This window comes from Drosophila hydei, unplaced genomic scaffold (assembly GCF_003285905.1).
Source record: "Drosophila hydei strain 15085-1641.00,03,60 unplaced genomic scaffold, DhydRS2 tig00008137-arrow-arrow-pilon, whole genome shotgun sequence".
NCBI lineage: Eukaryota > Metazoa > Arthropoda > Insecta > Diptera > Drosophilidae > Drosophila > Drosophila hydei.
The window spans coordinates 252,878-268,372 of NW_022045845.1; the positions used below are offsets into that span (position 1 = coordinate 252,878).

The 15,495-nt window shown below is 37.4% G+C and overlaps 5 protein-coding genes across 7 annotated transcripts; 1 reads left to right on the forward strand and 4 right to left on the reverse strand.

The window, feature by feature from the left end:
• Positions 1–665: 665 nt before the first annotated feature.
• Positions 666–2,808, reverse strand: LOC111592026. 2 transcript variants are annotated; one of them, XM_023304021.1, is made up of 5 exons: positions 2,520–2,808; positions 2,159–2,445; positions 1,841–2,086; positions 907–1,651; positions 666–852 (listed from the first exon to the last, which is right to left on the reverse strand). In XM_023304021.1, exons 1-5 carry the CDS (start codon positions 2,698–2,700, stop codon positions 794–796), a joined length of 1,518 nt encoding a protein of 505 aa, XP_023159789.1. In that variant the 5' UTR covers positions 2,701–2,808; the 3' UTR covers positions 666–793. The 2 variants fall into 2 exon arrangements, with proteins under 2 accessions (XP_023159789.1, XP_023159787.1); XM_023304019.1 differs by having other exon boundaries at positions 907–2,086.
• A 104-nt stretch (positions 2,809–2,912) lies between these two features.
• Positions 2,913–6,720, forward strand: LOC111592027 (mitochondrial glutamate carrier 1-like). The gene is made up of 6 exons (XM_023304022.1): positions 2,913–3,179; positions 4,596–4,678; positions 5,478–5,612; positions 5,676–6,161; positions 6,220–6,360; positions 6,424–6,720. Exons 2-6 carry the CDS (start codon positions 4,599–4,601, stop codon positions 6,566–6,568), a joined length of 987 nt encoding a protein of 328 aa, XP_023159790.1. The 5' UTR covers positions 2,913–3,179; positions 4,596–4,598; the 3' UTR covers positions 6,569–6,720.
• Positions 6,721–8,371: 1,651 nt separating this feature from the next.
• On the reverse strand, positions 8,372–10,119 carry LOC111592015 (solute carrier family 35 member F6). Its single transcript, XM_023304006.2, has 6 exons — positions 10,100–10,119; positions 10,035–10,042; positions 9,751–9,884; positions 9,546–9,693; positions 9,328–9,481; positions 8,372–9,272 (listed from the first exon to the last, which is right to left on the reverse strand). The coding sequence occupies exons 3-6, from the start codon at positions 9,816–9,818 to the stop codon at positions 8,497–8,499; spliced, it is 1,146 nt and encodes a 381-aa protein (XP_023159774.2). The 5' UTR covers positions 9,819–9,884; positions 10,035–10,042; positions 10,100–10,119; the 3' UTR covers positions 8,372–8,496.
• A 177-nt stretch (positions 10,120–10,296) lies between these two features.
• LOC111592044 lies at positions 10,297–12,126 on the reverse strand. Of its 2 annotated transcripts, XM_023304039.2 has the most exons (4): positions 11,912–12,126; positions 11,086–11,482; positions 10,461–10,721; positions 10,297–10,354 (listed from the first exon to the last, which is right to left on the reverse strand). In XM_023304039.2, the coding sequence occupies exons 1-3, from the start codon at positions 12,015–12,017 to the stop codon at positions 10,526–10,528; spliced, it is 699 nt and encodes a 232-aa protein (XP_023159807.2). In that variant the 5' UTR covers positions 12,018–12,126; the 3' UTR covers positions 10,297–10,354; positions 10,461–10,525. The 2 variants fall into 2 exon arrangements, with proteins under 2 accessions (XP_023159807.2, XP_023159808.2); XM_023304040.2 differs by lacking the exons at positions 10,297–10,354; positions 10,461–10,721 and adding an exon at positions 10,915–10,976.
• A 1,221-nt stretch (positions 12,127–13,347) lies between these two features.
• Positions 13,348–15,096, reverse strand: LOC111592022 (L-galactose dehydrogenase). Its single transcript, XM_023304015.2, has 4 exons — positions 14,872–15,096; positions 14,365–14,806; positions 13,927–14,300; positions 13,348–13,458 (listed from the first exon to the last, which is right to left on the reverse strand). The coding sequence occupies exons 1-4, from the start codon at positions 15,015–15,017 to the stop codon at positions 13,386–13,388; spliced, it is 1,035 nt and encodes a 344-aa protein (XP_023159783.2). The 5' UTR covers positions 15,018–15,096; the 3' UTR covers positions 13,348–13,385.
• Positions 15,097–15,495: the final 399 nt, after the last annotated feature.

Genomic DNA, 15,495 nt, shown 5'->3' on the forward strand with positions numbered 1-15,495 from the left:
TATGAGCTTATAAAATTATTTTGTAAGGGGCTTAGCATATTCTAGTACATATATAAATGAGTATAGACACAATTTGTTTAAAGCAATGAAAAAATGCAGCTTTGCAAGTTCTTATCACAGAAAACAAAGTATATACTTACAACGTCCAGATAACTATTGAGGTAAAAGACGGGAAATTTAAACACGATTCATTCAACACACCACGCATCAAAATGAATTTTAGTTATATTCGTTATACTCAACACCATTAAAGAACCAACTGCAAACTTTAATTAAATGAAGTAACTATTTGCATATATACAATTTAATTGGCTTAGCTATATCATTAAAGTTTCCATTTATTATTCTCACATTGTTTTTTTTTAAATATGTGTTTTTCTTCAATATATATATAAAAATATTAATGTTCAAAATTGTTTGAAATGTGTATTTATGACTTAGCATAAAAAATTATTTGTAACGATTTTAAAACTAGTGACATAATTTTATATTTTGTGAAAGCCAATTGTATCGTAGAGGTCAATTAAAATGGTAAAACTAAAAGGTGTTTTAAATAAAGTTACTTTAAAATATTGCAGTTGGTTATTAACTAAGACGAATTTCGAAAATTTTCCACACTTTTAAACTTTTAGTTATTCAGAAAATTATATCAATATAAATGGGATTTAATCTTAACTAAAGTGGCTGGTATTTGCTTTCCTTTTTCTTTATCTAAAAGAAATAACCAAATTTGCCAAAGAGATGCCATAATAAAATACTATTGTAAGCCATTATTAAATCTACAGTTAATCATCTAATTTCTAACGGGCGAATCAGCGCCCGCTTTGCGTGCCGGCACATTGTAGTCATCCTCTGAAAAATAAATATTGAATTATGAATTTAATAAGTAAATGCAAACAAAATTACCATCTTGATCTTCATCCATGCCATCGTCCAGATGTACAGCGTCGGCAAATTCCTTGCCCTGATCCCCTGCGATTTCATTGTTTAAATTATCATTCTCCAGCAAGTGCTGTGGTTGCTTCACTGCTCCATCCCCAAGCATGACGTCGTCATCGTCATCGCCGACACCGCCGCCAACAGCAGCCGCATCTGCAGCGAGAAGTTTGTTATCTGATTCAGCTCCATGCGGAGCAGCAATTTCGCCATCAAATAAATTATGCTCGGCGCCAGGTAAATTGAAATTTTGTTCGTTTAGAGCATCTTTAACTTCATGCGCTCCAGAATCAAGAACTCCTTGATTTTTGTTAGACTCCAGCTCGTTCACCACATTGGAATAGCGATTGTTGTTTTCGTTCTTAGGTAGCTCCTCAGCTGCTGTATCGACATCTCCTGCTCCGTCAGCTTTACCATCAAAGTTATCTGGAATGGGTGCGACATTCTCCGGTAGCTTGCGTTCTATCTTGACCTCAGGTGATGGTTTTGCTGGTGGCATGACCAATGGCGGCTGACCAGTACTGCTGCTGCTGCTTCCTAAAGCTTTGGGCGCAACAGAACCGTTTGGTGCTACTTCGGCATTTGGAGTGCTAGAGTTAGATTTGCGTGGCACACTTAATGGTGAAACAGCTGAAGCGGCTGCAGCTAATACGGGCTGCTCTTGCTGTTGTTTGTTAGTTTCATCTGCTAACGTTTTAAGTGCTTTGGGGACAATCTGAAAATTTTCAACAGAATTTAGTATGAGGCTATGATTGTTGCGCACGTCAAAGCGCTGCAGTGGTTGCTGTTGCAGTTGCCGTTGGAGTTCCAGCCGCTGCTCCATACCGACACCATGGGGTTTAGTTGTTGCGTTAGTAGCCTGACTGGGCTTGGCGACACCAATTCTGTACAGCCCTTGACTCACTTGTACTTGTTCGTTGAACGATTTTTGATTGCGTGGCTTCTCAATGCTGTGCGCCGGCTTGGCTGGACTGGACTGTCGAACGGACGTCGTATCGGCAGTCAAGGACTCGATCGGCTTAGCAAGTTGATGTTTTGGTTGCACCTGCGCCTGCGGCTCAAATGTACAGTGAGATTTCAATTCTTCAAGTGCTTCCTCTAGTGTGTGTGTTTTGTGCTCAGAATCTTTAAGCAATGTTTCATACTTATCCTTTAAATGACAAACAAAAGCAATACAAATAATTAATTAAAAATTAAAATTAAAATTATTTCATGGACACACCTTCCAGACAGTTGCCTCCTGCTGTTTGTTGTTTTGTTGCAGCTTTTGCAGCTGTTCGAGCAACGTAGTTGTATCTTCGATGTGCTTCTTCTTGCTCTTGGCGCTTTCAGTTAGCAATTCATTGTATTTGGCCTCGAGTACTTTGTATTTATTAACTTGCACATCATACTTCTGTTGAAGTGTTCGTTCCACGTCCTGTTGCTTTTCGTAGTCATCTTGTATGTTTTGCTTTTCTGCACGTAAGATTTCCACATTTTTCTCTACTGCCAGCTTGTTTTCAGTAAGTGCTGCATGAAATAATTCAAATAGTGGATGTAGACTCCTCTATGGATAGTGTTTGATTAGTTGGTTTGCAACTTACATTGCAGCCTTATGGTCAATTCCTCCTGTTTTTGCTCGCAATGCAGGCGAAAACCTCTGGTCTCGTCAAGTTGCTGTTGGGACATGTGGTAAATGACAATCATCATAATGAGGACGATAAACATGCTCATCAGAATACAGATCCTAACGCGCCCCGAACGGGCAAAACGTGCCGTACTCATTGTCCAAAGGGAATATCTAAGTCTTCTTTAAACTTATCAATAATATTATTGTGCCCTAGTTGACGAAACGAAAAACTAATCGAAAGAACTATGAAGTGTTGTAAAATGTGTTTCCAATCTCTTCGCGCAAGCGTTGCCAGATTCTAGCGTTATCGATTTATCGAATTCATTGAGCTTTTTGCCCAGCAGATTGCGCGTATACTGGTTACAAGAAAACTTAAATATACAGTACACGCCGGTAGCTCGTTGGGAGAGTTTTTGCTGCGGTAAAAGCGTAAACATTTTAAGCTTTTCGTTAAGTTGAGTGCCGCACTCCGACGACAACGCGCCGAAAATCATATGAAAACAAAATACACATCTCCTTTTCATTTCATATTGTCATACATACAGTAGATAGTAAAAGTTGAATATTAAACGCAATTATTAGGTGTAAAGTGATCAAGTCAATTACAACAGCTGAGTGAAACAACAATAAATAAGTGAGTTTAACTGCTGCTGCTGGTGTCATGAAATTTTAACAGCGTCGACGTCGTCAATGCCAATTTATTTAAATATATTAATACTAACATAGGCGATATGCACAGTACATAACTACACACATACATAGCTACGTATGGAGATATGTATTTATATAAAACGCAAATGAGCGTCAATCAATAAAATTTGTACCGAGGTGTTATTACAAAAAGTAAAAAAAACAAAAACAAAAAATAAATTACGTAAATGAAGTGTAAATGTGCCATAAACGCAAAATTTTGATACATATATATACAATAAGTATGGTCGGGCGGTTCACCTGCTCAACCTGCAATACCTGCTCGAATAAAACAGAGCGCAGAGCAAGGCAAATAGCAGTTTCAATATGGTCTTCTAATTTAACAAATGTCACGCTTAAGACGTTCCAATCCACTCAACTTTTCAGACAGTAACAGTAATCGATATTGGGATATATAACAGTAACCAGTAATCGATAATGGAAATTGAGTTGATAACAGCAATTAAAACTCATATATGTATCCATATATAAATATAAATGTTCAAATACACATGTATATAATAGTTTGCTGATAAACATATATTGGATGATTTCGGTGTTTTAATCTAAATCGTTTTATAATGGCATAACTTTTTTTTTGGCGACATTCAACCACTAAACATTTTGGCCTTCTGCATGGCTTTCATACATATAAAATAGTGCTGTCGGTAAAGATAAAACTTAAAGGCCCAGCTCGCTTATCAACGTCCGTGCCGTTATTAAATTAAAGCTAACTGATCATTTAGAAGTTTAAAAGTTGGACAATTCAGCAATAGAAGTGCTTTTACTGATTTAATTATCACTGTAACGTATTAATGCTGAAAATCACACATACACTCGCGCGAAATAAGTAAATATAGATTAAATATTGTGAAAATTCAATGAGCAAATGTTCCCATTTGATATGGTTGCTAATCTGAAGAGGCAGAACTCGTTTTTGCTGTTGTATATTAATAAACCTTGGACCGCACCCCTTTCTTTCTTACTTCCATTCAGTGCGAAAGACCAAGACTAATATTGTCTTTTGAATACAAAAGATAAGCTTAAGACCGCAAATCAATTATTTATTAAAAAAGAAAAAGAAAATTAAAACGAAACGCATATCTTTAATAAGTAAATCCTATATACAATTTCAGGAACATCTGGTAGTATATAGACCGTATCTTTGTGCGTTGCACATTTAGCATTATGTATATGTATATAAATATATATATATTTAGATAGTGCCGGCAAAGCAGTTAAGAGTCATTCAACCTATTATTTTGTTGAAAGTGAAATACAATCGGGATTCTCGTTTGCTCAGTTACTTGTAAAATCATGATTTTTATAGGTTTCCTATTATCATGTTCTTTAATTTCAGAATATGGCAACAGCACAACAGCAAGGAAGAGAAATAATCCAAAGTCAACCAGTGGTGCAGCCGAAGCAGCAGCAGCAGTTTGCGTAAGTTCTTTACAATTTATATCAAAAGTAAAACATAATTATATCTAGAATATTATTGGCGAAAAAAGAGAAAAAATGGTACATATGTATAACTATATATATTTGTATGTATTTATTTGTATACATTTTTTCAACACACACACATATAATATTTATATATTGTTATTAATTCTCATATTATATTGTTGTCAGCAATTGACCACTGATTAAGAATTTAATACATTCGTATTTTCCATGTATTTTTACAAATACTGTAGCACATACGCAGACACATTTAATCCCAATGACATAATAAATTGCATATTACAATGATTATAAGTTTATTTATCCGCTGATCTTTTTTTTTGCATTTTTTGTGTTTTATATATTTTGAGGGGCCAAACTAAAAATAGCGGCGAACAGCGAAAAGCTTAGAAATTTTTGTGTGCTACGCTGGCATGTTACCAATTATTTTTCATATTCGCCTAAAACAAAACAGAGTCTAAATGTTTGTGTGCACCTTAGCTTACCTTTTGTTATTTGTTTATTTTTTTCATTTTAAAATGAATATCGACTATCGATTCCAAATATATCGATGTACAGCGTGCTGTGATCAGTGACATCTGCAGCAATGCTTCTGTGTCAATGTCAAGGTTGCTTCTCAGGGAAATATTGTTGTTGTTGCTGTTGCACATACAAATTGAATGCAAAGGTTAACGCAGTGCAAATATTTGTCAATTAGCCAACAAAAATCGACGGATAGTATTTGATCTATTTAATCCTATATTGCATATATTTTTTTGCACATATATTTTTACAGATTGCTTCCGAAGATAATTAACGGCGGCATTGCGGGCATTATTGGTGTGACATGCGTGTTTCCATTAGACTTGGTAAAGACTCGGTTGCAGAACCAGCAAATCGGTCCAAATGGCGAGCGGATGTATACCAGCATGTAAGCAATAATTCGGGTTCACCATTCCAAACGAATTAATTCCAAGTTATGTTTCAATGCCAGGTTCGATTGCTTTCGCAAGACGTACGCAGCGGAGGGCTACTTCGGCATGTACCGAGGCTCTGGCGTGAACATTTTGCTAATCACACCTGAAAAGGCGATTAAGCTGACGGCGAACGATTACTTCCGACACAAACTTACCAATAAGGATGGTAAGCTGCCCATGAGCTGCCAAATGTTGGCTGGTGGACTGGCTGGCGCGTTCCAAATCATTGTTACCACGCCAATGGAGCTGCTAAAAATCCAAATGCAGGATGCTGGACGTGTAGCTGCCGCTGCAAAATTAGCGGGCAAAACCGTTGAAAAGGTTTCCGCCACACAATTGGCAACGCAGCTTTTTAAAGAGAAGGGCATTTTTGGACTTTATAAGGGCATTGGAGCAACGGGCTTACGTGACGTCACGTTTTCTGTAATTTACTTCCCACTTTTTGCCACACTTAACAACCTGGGTCCACGTCGTGATGATGGATCCGGCGAAGCAGTATTTTGGTAGGCATCCTCCTTTAGTCTCACGTCTGCTTTAAATATTTTCAATTGTATGCATCAGGTGTTCGTTCTTGGCTGGGTTGGCCGCAGGTTCAACGGCAGCCCTGGCGGTCAATCCATTTGATGTGGTAAAAACTCGATTGCAGGCCATAAAAAAGGCCGATGGCGAAAAAGAGTTTAAAGGAATCTCCGATTGCATTACGTAATTAATAATTATCTATGTAATTGAATTTATTTTAAACTTTCTTTTTTTTAATTCCATCAGCAAAACTCTTAAGCACGAAGGACCTACAGCATTCTTCAAAGGTGGACTTTGTCGGATGATTGTGATTGCTCCATTGTTTGGTATTGCCCAAACCGTTTATTATTTGGGTGTAGCCGAAGGTTTACTGGCCGTGCAGAAGAAGTAATTGGCAAACAGAGTCTATCCAGAAGAATTTCTGCTTTTGCTTTAAATGTTAAATGTATATGTATGCGTAAACGACGTTATTGTTACTGTTAAAGCTGTCTAATTTTGATGTAAAAGCGAAAGCGCTCCATAGAAATATGCAATTACACTATCCCTTCCATATATATACTTTTATATACAAATATTTATAAATATATGTATGTATATAATATATAATATATATATTTATTATATTTATGTATATGGGTATTTAAATGTATATATACAGGTGATATTGCAAACCATCACAGGCAAAAGAACTTCTATCCCAATGACAATAAGATAATGAATATCAATGCTATTATAATGATTATGATTATGATGTCATTATTATGTAAGTGTTTATTTTAGCTATACATATCTATACAATTGCATCTAGAATTTCAATTGATAAAAGTTATAATTAGTTGAGTACGATTTGTATGTTCTTTTGCCTAAATATGAATAGACATTTTTAGTAAATTTGCATTTTTTGTTTGCTTTTAGAAAGCGAATTAACTGTTAGGAGCAGTAAAACAATGACCATAGTTAAAGCAAGATATCTTCTACAAACATTTTTACCCTATACATTTATAAATGAAATTTAAAGTATATAAATATCTTTTGATTTCACAAATATATAAATTTACTGACAACCTAAAAAAACATGAATCTTATGCACAAGTTTTTGGTTAGATATGCTATATAGACCGCCTAGGTTAGGGTTAACCAAGCGACCTTGTCGAAAGGTTCTAATCGGACTGAAAGGCATACGTATGTAAGTTAACTCTTTTTGCCATGCTTCACATATTACAGTTTCCATGATTAATTTCTTGATCTAGTTGCTTAGACCGATCAAATAACTAACTGTAACAGCTTGAATGGAAGTTAGAAGCGATTATCGCAAAGATATTATATGTCATTTGTCCTTATAATTTTGTTAGTTAAGCTTTTGATCTGCTGAGGGCATATTCTGGATAGTGAGAAATAATTCAATTGTAAACTTTGGTTTTACTATATGTTCTTATTCATAAGTAACTTCAAAACAATTTATAAAATGTATATGTGGTAGCAAATAAATATGGGCAGTATCGCCAACATTATTTCGAGCTATCGAGAATAGTTTTTGATTTTCCATTTCCAAATGGGCTTCGCTACATATCTAAGTTAATGTTCAGCATTGAAGCAACTGTTCTCAATATTCAATCAGTGAACGACTAGAAAATACCTGAAAAATGATTTCAATTAACAAAGCCTTTATGTGTTGGTGGCAAAAATTAAAAACTCAGATCAATCGTGCAGCAGAAAACTGTCAAACCGTAGAAGCATCATTGGCTTAACCGAAAAATATTGCAAAATGTGCTTCTGCCATTGGCTATCTGAGATAGCTTAAAGTCTTTTGTAGGTCTTATACCGCAGATATAAATATAAGTCTCGATTAAAAAGAGCGAAATAATTGAGTTGCTTTCATTAAACTTATAAAAGTGCGTAATTAGTATACCAAACGATTTGGCATAGCTCAAGCGGCATATTTAATAGAGTGAATTTTATGTATCAAGCAATCGCTTAAAAATAAATGTGGATAATAAACTATTTGGTTTCAGAAATATTATTTTTGATAATGTTTCTACAGTGTTAACACATTTTTTGATCTGGTTCTAGGAGCTTTAATAGCCATATAACATATATTTTTTGTTGAAAGTATATAGTTAAAATTTTAATATTTATCTTTCTCCGTCGAGCGAGGACAAGAATTGTAAAAAAAACTAAGTTTACATTTCAGATTATATATATATTCGTATTTTTATTACAATTGATAAGTATATTTTTAGTGATCCATCCCTCAACTGGATAGCTCTATCAGCCCGCTTCTCTTATCACAATCAATTCAAACTTCTTCATCACTGCATTTTAAATAACATCAGCAGGTTGGGTGCTTGGTGTGGGGCCAGTTTCTGCGTTCAAATCTGAATAACGACTACGCTGCCAGCGTGCCAAAAAAGCGCGATACCACTCAAGAAAGATAGCCTGCCGGTACATAATAATACCCATTTGTAGTATGAGAAGACCCATTAGAGTAATGAGATTCATAATTTCCCACTCAGCAAAGATGACAAACGCCCAGATAAGGTAGACACGAATTCCATCAGCGAGCAGACGATTAGCACTGGATGAAAATTTAGCAATCGACATTCCCACACAGTTGTAAATGGCACTGGAACAGGTAAAACTGACAAGTGCAAGGATTAGCAGCGTATTGCCACGTATCTGTGGAATCAGATCACTAATGTCATCAAAGACGCCATGCGAGCTCTCATTAAACGGCGCAACACTTGGTACAAAGTTCAGGCAGATGGCTGCTAAGATGGTGATAATAATTCCAAAGAGCCCTTGCCAGCCAGCAGCCTGGATGGGCACCATATCGGAGGCTTTCAAGTGCTTTTCTTCGTACACATATTGAAAGGCGTGCAACACTTCAGCAATAATAATCAATAAATCGCCTGTTAAAATAGCATTGGTGTCTGTATACGGAATCGTTTGGTTATCATATTCAACCCGCTGCACATCCAAGGTCAATATGTCAACGATGCCGCACGTCATGGTGACGATGGCCAGCCAATGGCGAGTAGTCAATGTTTGGTTTAAGTACATGGTACTAAACAGGCCCACAAAGATAAGCGCAACACCTGCAAGATATTCGAGTTGGTCAGATGGAGCCGAAGTGACTGAAGATAAACTCACCTCTTATCATTTGAAAGCTAGTCGCATAGGTCAAGTACAATCCCGTAAACAGCAAAATGGAAGAAATCGTACGCAAGAAAGATGGCAACAACATGCTTAGCGGATGGAATTCATTGCTGCCACCGGTTAAAATGAGATCTGAGTCTCCGCCGAGCTATTGTGAGCATGTACAAATACATTTTCATAATTGGCCAGAGCTGCACGGCACTACTACTTACAGGGCGTCGTGCAATCAGCATATGAACGATCTTGTAAACTGCAAAGCACAAATACTCGCCCAGAAACATGAGCAGGGTTAATACCACAGGGTGCTGAAAGTGATACTGCTGCTTATCGCTGCCTTCCAAGAGTTGAATGCTGGTCCATCTGCAAATTGTTTTCTTAATTTTTAAATTGCCCATATTGTCCTTTCAATAAACTTACTTTGCCAATAAAACGTTGATCGTGCCGCTCAGCACAAACAGCAGTGTTAGAAACACACGGTAATCCATTTTAAAACATTAAAATCAATGACTAATTAAATTAACAATTATGATAGTTCAGCTCTTTGTGTAATTCTAAATGCGCAATGATAAAGAAATCAAACAGATGATGTGCAATTGATTAGAGTCGTGTTTCTGTGAAGCTTTGATCAAGCAATTTAGTTGGGACACGATCACACTTTATATTTATCTTTTGCTACTACGCCAGTTGAATACGAAAGCTACCTGTAGTACTGAAATATTTTTGTCGCAATAAAAAACTGCAAATTTAATTGTACATTTTTACTCACCAAAGCCTGCCAGACAGCGGAAAGCTTAATAGCGCTGCCAGATAGTCAGATAATTCGGATGTTTTATTAAAATCAACTCTGTTTCTGGCACTTTAATGATAGGCGCGTAAATAAAAATTCAAAAATAAATATTGTGAATACTTTTTATTATTAAACCCAAACTTAAAGAATATCACAGGATATAGATATTAAAAGATTATTGAAATGATTATCAAATCCGATTAGGCAGCTGCTGTATAATTCTGCGTATTTTTCCTATAAAAATTAAATGAAATTAGTTGATTTATCATAATATGACAACATTGCTGCATGATCAAACATAAATAAATATTGCAACAAAAAGCGTGTGTTGGTGTCTCACCTGTAGTCTGTATTTTTGTGTGTAATAATTTGTTGTATTGCTTGTGGAAGAAATGCTTACTATGTTTAAAGCTCATCTCTTTGCTGTGCCAGGGGCAAAGTCACTTCCTCTACCGTGCCCAGGTTTATGGTTTTGTTTGGTTTAGAAAACTTTGGTATATATTCTACTGTATCACTGTTGCTGACCACCGAGTTGTGTAGATTGTCCATTGGTGCCGCGGGATCGGGACTTGTCAGTGTAATTTTAGATTTTGTTGCAACTCTGTGGAATGTATTTATGTATCTCGTGTGGTTATGTGGTGTGTGACGTGTGTATCTAGTGCTTGTTAGTTAGGCTCTACTTAAAAGGTTAGTTCTTAAGACAAGTGCAAAATCAAAGGAATTAAGTTTGAATTTGTACCTTTAGTACAGCTAATCAAAGTGAATATAGTTGAAGAACTTAATAGGTAGTCATAGGGTGAAGTTCTATTGACGCTGGCGGGTTCCAGCGCGTGCTCCGCGCAACTTTTGTGGATTTCTAAGTTTAGATCGTACATATCCATGTATATATATGTATATATTGTACATGTATTCTCATATTTGTATATATTTGCTATTAAGAAGTACACTTCTTCGAAAGAACTTACCTGTCCCTAGTTTGCATGGTGGCTTCGACATCCAGGCTACGCGGCTGACGGAAATCGCATTCCAGTGAGAAAGCCGAGTCACCAGGCGTTATCAGTTCTGGATCGTTCTGTATAACCACAATGTTCGAATAGAGCTCGCCATCCTTCAGCGTCTGGCATTGATCCAACTGGAAATTCATTTCCAGCGTGCGAGTTCCCTGACTCGCAGTGGGTTTCATGAAGCACGGGGCCGTTTGCTTGTAGAAGCTACCACGTGTGTACATGACGCCCGTAAAGGGTTTCTCTGTCTCTAGCATCACATTCATCGAATTAGCACCACACTTCAGGTTAACCTTTTGTATGCCCTGATCGCTGCCTTCAATTTTAAAAGTGTCCGATAGGTCCTGCTCCCAGATTTCTGGAATGGTACGTAAGATATATGAGGGGAAATTATTATAGATTAATGAAGTCTAAAAAAATTCAGCAACATTGTTTGTTTTTATGGGATATCATTAATTACACTAAAAGCAAAAGAAAAGTTTTATTCGCTGATATAAAAGTAATACTAAGATACAAAGCTAACTGTTTTTGCGAAAGTGATCTCTATTAGGTTTCTCATTTTTAAAAATTTTCTTTATTAAAATCGACATTTTAACGGTAAGTTTATACTTCGGCCCTATGCATCATAACACAGAAGTTCAAGAAACTTTAGGCATATCACTGTTTACTCTTACTGGCCTTCTACGCCGGTTACCAGCAGATGTACGTAGAAACCGGTTTCTTTTGTTTTGTTATGCCTAGAACTGTCCTAAGTTGCCATTGAAAATTGCTCCAGGCCGTTGCCTACCTTGGTTTTGTTGTTGCTGTTTCTTATTTTTGTTACCAGTTGCGCCGATGGCTAACAACAAATTGCAGCCCAACAGAATCAAAAACATATTCTTTAGCCCGAACATATTGCACTGGATTCCGATAACTTTTGCTATTTAACTCAGTGTGGACAACTGTCTTTTATCACGAAACACGTCCCAACGACTCAAAGCTGTAGACAAAACTGACGCTTCGATGGCGACGGCGCAGCGCATATAAACGTAGTCGCCCCAAAGCTCGACTCGGCTAACAGGTGGCGGGAGAGAGCGAGACAGAAAGAGAGCACAGTTGAGCGAAAGAAAGAGCGCTTGCGCAACTGAGAATCTGGTCAATCAGCTGGAGAGTTGGAGCAGTTGCATTGATAACATTATATTTATTGGCAGCGATTGTGCTCATGCAGCCCGACACACGGACAGTGAGTGCAAGTAAAAGAAAATTTATTTTTGGCTTTGGCAGAAAATTGTTGCAAGGCAAAAACGCAAAGCGCAGTTTAAGGAAAACAAAATGCGGCTTCATCCACAGCATTTCCGCTTTTCGTGCGGATTTTTGTTGTGCATTTATATCGTATTGCATTTTCTTGTTGTTGCGGTTGTTGTTGCTGTTGTTGTTATGAGTATTCATTATTCAAAATGTTATTAAACTTCCCCGTTTTGCACACCGCAGCGCGCTTCGACGGTTCTCCGCAGAGCCATAAAATCGTGTGGCTTGTTTTCTTGCCGCTCGTGGTATGTACATACTTATATACATATGTATGCATGTAGTTACATTAAAAATTGCGTTAATTAAGGCTTAATTAGCGCAGTCTGGTGACCATGGCAGCGAAAGGTGGAAGTTGCATATTTCGTTTCTTTTGGACAACAAACAAAAATGCATTCGAAAGCAAAAGCATTTAGTGAGCTTAATAATTGATTTGCTTTAAGTTGATTATAGACAGATTGATTAGATTATATCACTCATTGACCCCATGTATATATATATATATTTCACATCAATTTAATTCTTCAATTGATTTAATATATTGATTCGAAATCAAAATCGTATCTTATCGCATCTGCTCTATAGCTTGCAGATTAGATTGCAATAATTTAATATTGTGTTTAGTTATCATATATGAACCAAACTAATTTTTCAAATAATTTAACTCTTTATAAATATATTATATTTATATATATTATTTATATATATTTATATATATTATACAATAAAGTAAAAAATTAGCATTTTTAAATATATTATATTTATATATATTATTTATATATATTTATATATATTATAAAATGAAGTAAAAAATTAGCATATAATTGCTGCAAATAACTACTAAAAAATAAATCTAAAATTGCAAATGTAAATAAAATGTAAGAGTTTAGACAGTAATTGGGATAAAACATTTATTTATGCATTTACAGACATTTATTATATTAAAAAAGGGTTTGTTGTCGGCAAGCCAAGGTCATCTATTTCTTTTTCAGTGCGGCCCAGTAGCGCTCCAGTTCGATGCCCTCCCAATGAGAGGGTTTTACCAGGACGCTGAAAAATAAAAGTAATAAAAATATGTAAATTTGAGAGATCATTGAATTTGGTCAGCGATAAATTTATAATAAATATAATTTGATTGTGGCACGAAACTAAAACAAGTTCAACCACAACAACGACAACAACAACAACAACATGCAATGTACAAAGAGATGGAATTATTTCGAGAGAGTCGCTAGCTGCCTACTGCACCGATGGCCAAGATTGACAATGAGTGGGCACATAAATGGACAAACTAATGGACCCGGCTTTGGCTGGTATTGGAATGGCGAATTGTTGCTACTGCAATCTCTGTCTCTCTCTCTCTCTCTCTCTCTCTCTCTCTGGCTGTGAAGTGTTGTCTCTGTCTCTCGGCAGCAGCGGATTGTGACTGCGAATGGAGTCGGATATGATGCAACAGTAACATTGTATCCGAGTTGCACAATTTCGGTCAACTTCCGAGTACGACTGGCCACCACTCACTTTTCTCTCAGATGCTGCAGCACTTCCTGCTCCTGCTTGCTGAGGCCGTGGTAAAAGGCAGCCAGATTCGTTTGGAGCAATTGCCGCGTCTGATTGCCAACCAGAAAGGTGGATACATCACGCAGTTGAATCGTATAGTACATGGCCAGCTTGCCCAGTTGCACTTCTCGCTTAATGCACTCCTCGGCTGCTTGACGTGCTATGGCCTTCTGGTCATCGCCGGCCGGATGCCAAGGCTGGGGTCCGGCATTGGTCAGCATACCCAACGCATGTGCAGCTGCACAAATAATGCCCAGATTCTGGGACTTGAAGAAGTCCATGTAGTCGACCAACGAGTCGTCCAAAAGCGTGTAGCGTGCATATGTAAGCACCGTCTGGGAATTAAGAGATAAATGGCTAGGACGAACAATTCTCCCTAGGTCATGGCGTGCCACTTACATCGAATCTGCCCTCGGCACGGGAAATGCACTCCTTTAACACCGATAAAGGATATGCGGAGAGGCCAATAAACTTGGCCTTGCCCTCTTTGACTAGCTGTTCCAGCGCTGGCAAAGTCTCGTTGAGAACTACGTCCAAGTTTTCAGCAAATTCGACATCATGAATCTGTATTACATCTACGTAGTCCAGGCCCAGCAGCCGTAGGCTCTTTTCCACGCTCTCGCGAGCTTTCCGTGCACTAAAATCGAACATGTGTTCGTAGTCCAGCTCATAGCGTGCCACCTTGGTGGCTATGTAGTAGGCTTCCCTTGGCACATCTTTTAATGCCTTGCCGAGCACCTCCTCTGAACGGCCTTGGCCATACCAGGGAGCTGTGTCGATGTAGTTAATGCCAGCCTTCAGTGCCTCGTGCACTGTTTGAATGGCCTCATCCAGATCGAAGCTGTCTCAACAAAAGCACTCAAAAAATATTAAGATTTTGCCGATCTCTCTCTTTAGAACACACACCCGTAGTTAGCGCAGAGAGCTCCGCCACCGAACGCGACTTTAGAGATTTCCAGGCCCGTTTTACCGAGCGTGCTGTACTCCATTCGCTTCACTTGCTCCTCGTCGTGAAAGCCCTTGACAAAGGTGATCGGTAATTTTCCAGACATAGCTACTTATTTATTTTTAACCTCCGCAATTTGCCGAATCGCGCCCAAGCCCCAAAGAGACAACAAGCTATAATGAAATCGTATTCTTAAAACTGCCCAACTCTCTGCATTTCTTGCTTCACTATCAGAGAGCGCCATCGTTTTTGCACTTGTCTGTCTGATTGTGCGAAGAGCTTGTTGATATGCTGAGCACTTGAGCGAGATTGTGAACGAAATCAGCTGGAAAGCAAAGAGAGAATTGTTTATTTTCAACAGGGCTGGTTCAGCTGAAGTCAGGTGAACTTGAAGAACTGAAATTTGATGTGCCGAAAGGAGAAAGGAGATGAGCAGAGTTATCGATCAAGCCAACGATCAAAGTGCTTTCCCTATTCATATATATATATATATCTATACCTGGATATATAATTATATCTGTATCCTATATCTATATCTATATCTGTATCCTATATCTATATCTATATCTATATCTATATATTAA

Coding starts and splice junctions, on each gene's coding strand:
- LOC111592026 (XM_023304019.1), bottom strand. CDS start 2,700: ATGAGTACGGCACGTTTTGCCCGTTCGGGGCGCGTTAGGATCTGTATT. Junction 2,446..2,519: donor ATTGACCATAAGGCTGCAAT/GTAAGTTGCAAA, acceptor TATTTCATGCAG/CACTTACTGAAAACAAGCTG. Junction 853..906: donor CATGGATGAAGATCAAGATG/GTAATTTTGTTT, acceptor TTTATTTTTCAG/AGGATGACTACAATGTGCCG.
- LOC111592027 (XM_023304022.1), top strand. CDS start 4,599: ATGGCAACAGCACAACAGCAAGGAAGAGAAATAATCCAAAGTCAACCA. Junction 5,613..5,675: donor GAGCGGATGTATACCAGCAT/GTAAGCAATAAT, acceptor TTTCAATGCCAG/GTTCGATTGCTTTCGCAAGA. Junction 6,162..6,219: donor TCCGGCGAAGCAGTATTTTG/GTAGGCATCCTC, acceptor TGTATGCATCAG/GTGTTCGTTCTTGGCTGGGT.
- LOC111592015 (XM_023304006.2), bottom strand. CDS start 9,818: ATGGATTACCGTGTGTTTCTAACACTGCTGTTTGTGCTGAGCGGCACG. Junction 9,694..9,750: donor ATCAACGTTTTATTGGCAAA/GTAAGTTTATTG, acceptor AACAATTTGCAG/ATGGACCAGCATTCAACTCT. Junction 9,482..9,545: donor TGCTGATTGCACGACGCCCT/GTAAGTAGTAGT, acceptor TGCTCACAATAG/CTCGGCGGAGACTCAGATCT.
- LOC111592044 (XM_023304039.2), bottom strand. CDS start 12,017: ATGTTCGGGCTAAAGAATATGTTTTTGATTCTGTTGGGCTGCAATTTG. Junction 11,483..11,911: donor ACAGCAACAACAAAACCAAG/GTAGGCAACGGC, acceptor GTACCATTCCAG/AAATCTGGGAGCAGGACCTA. Junction 10,722..11,085: donor ACCATGCAAACTAGGGACAG/GTAAGTTCTTTC, acceptor TACATTCCACAG/AGTTGCAACAAAATCTAAAA.
- LOC111592022 (XM_023304015.2), bottom strand. CDS start 15,017: ATGTCTGGAAAATTACCGATCACCTTTGTCAAGGGCTTTCACGACGAG. Junction 14,807..14,871: donor GCTCTCTGCGCTAACTACGG/GTGTGTGTTCTA, acceptor TTGTTGAGACAG/CTTCGATCTGGATGAGGCCA. Junction 13,459..13,926: donor CTGCAGCATCTGAGAGAAAA/GTGAGTGGTGGC, acceptor TTTATTTTTCAG/CGTCCTGGTAAAACCCTCTC.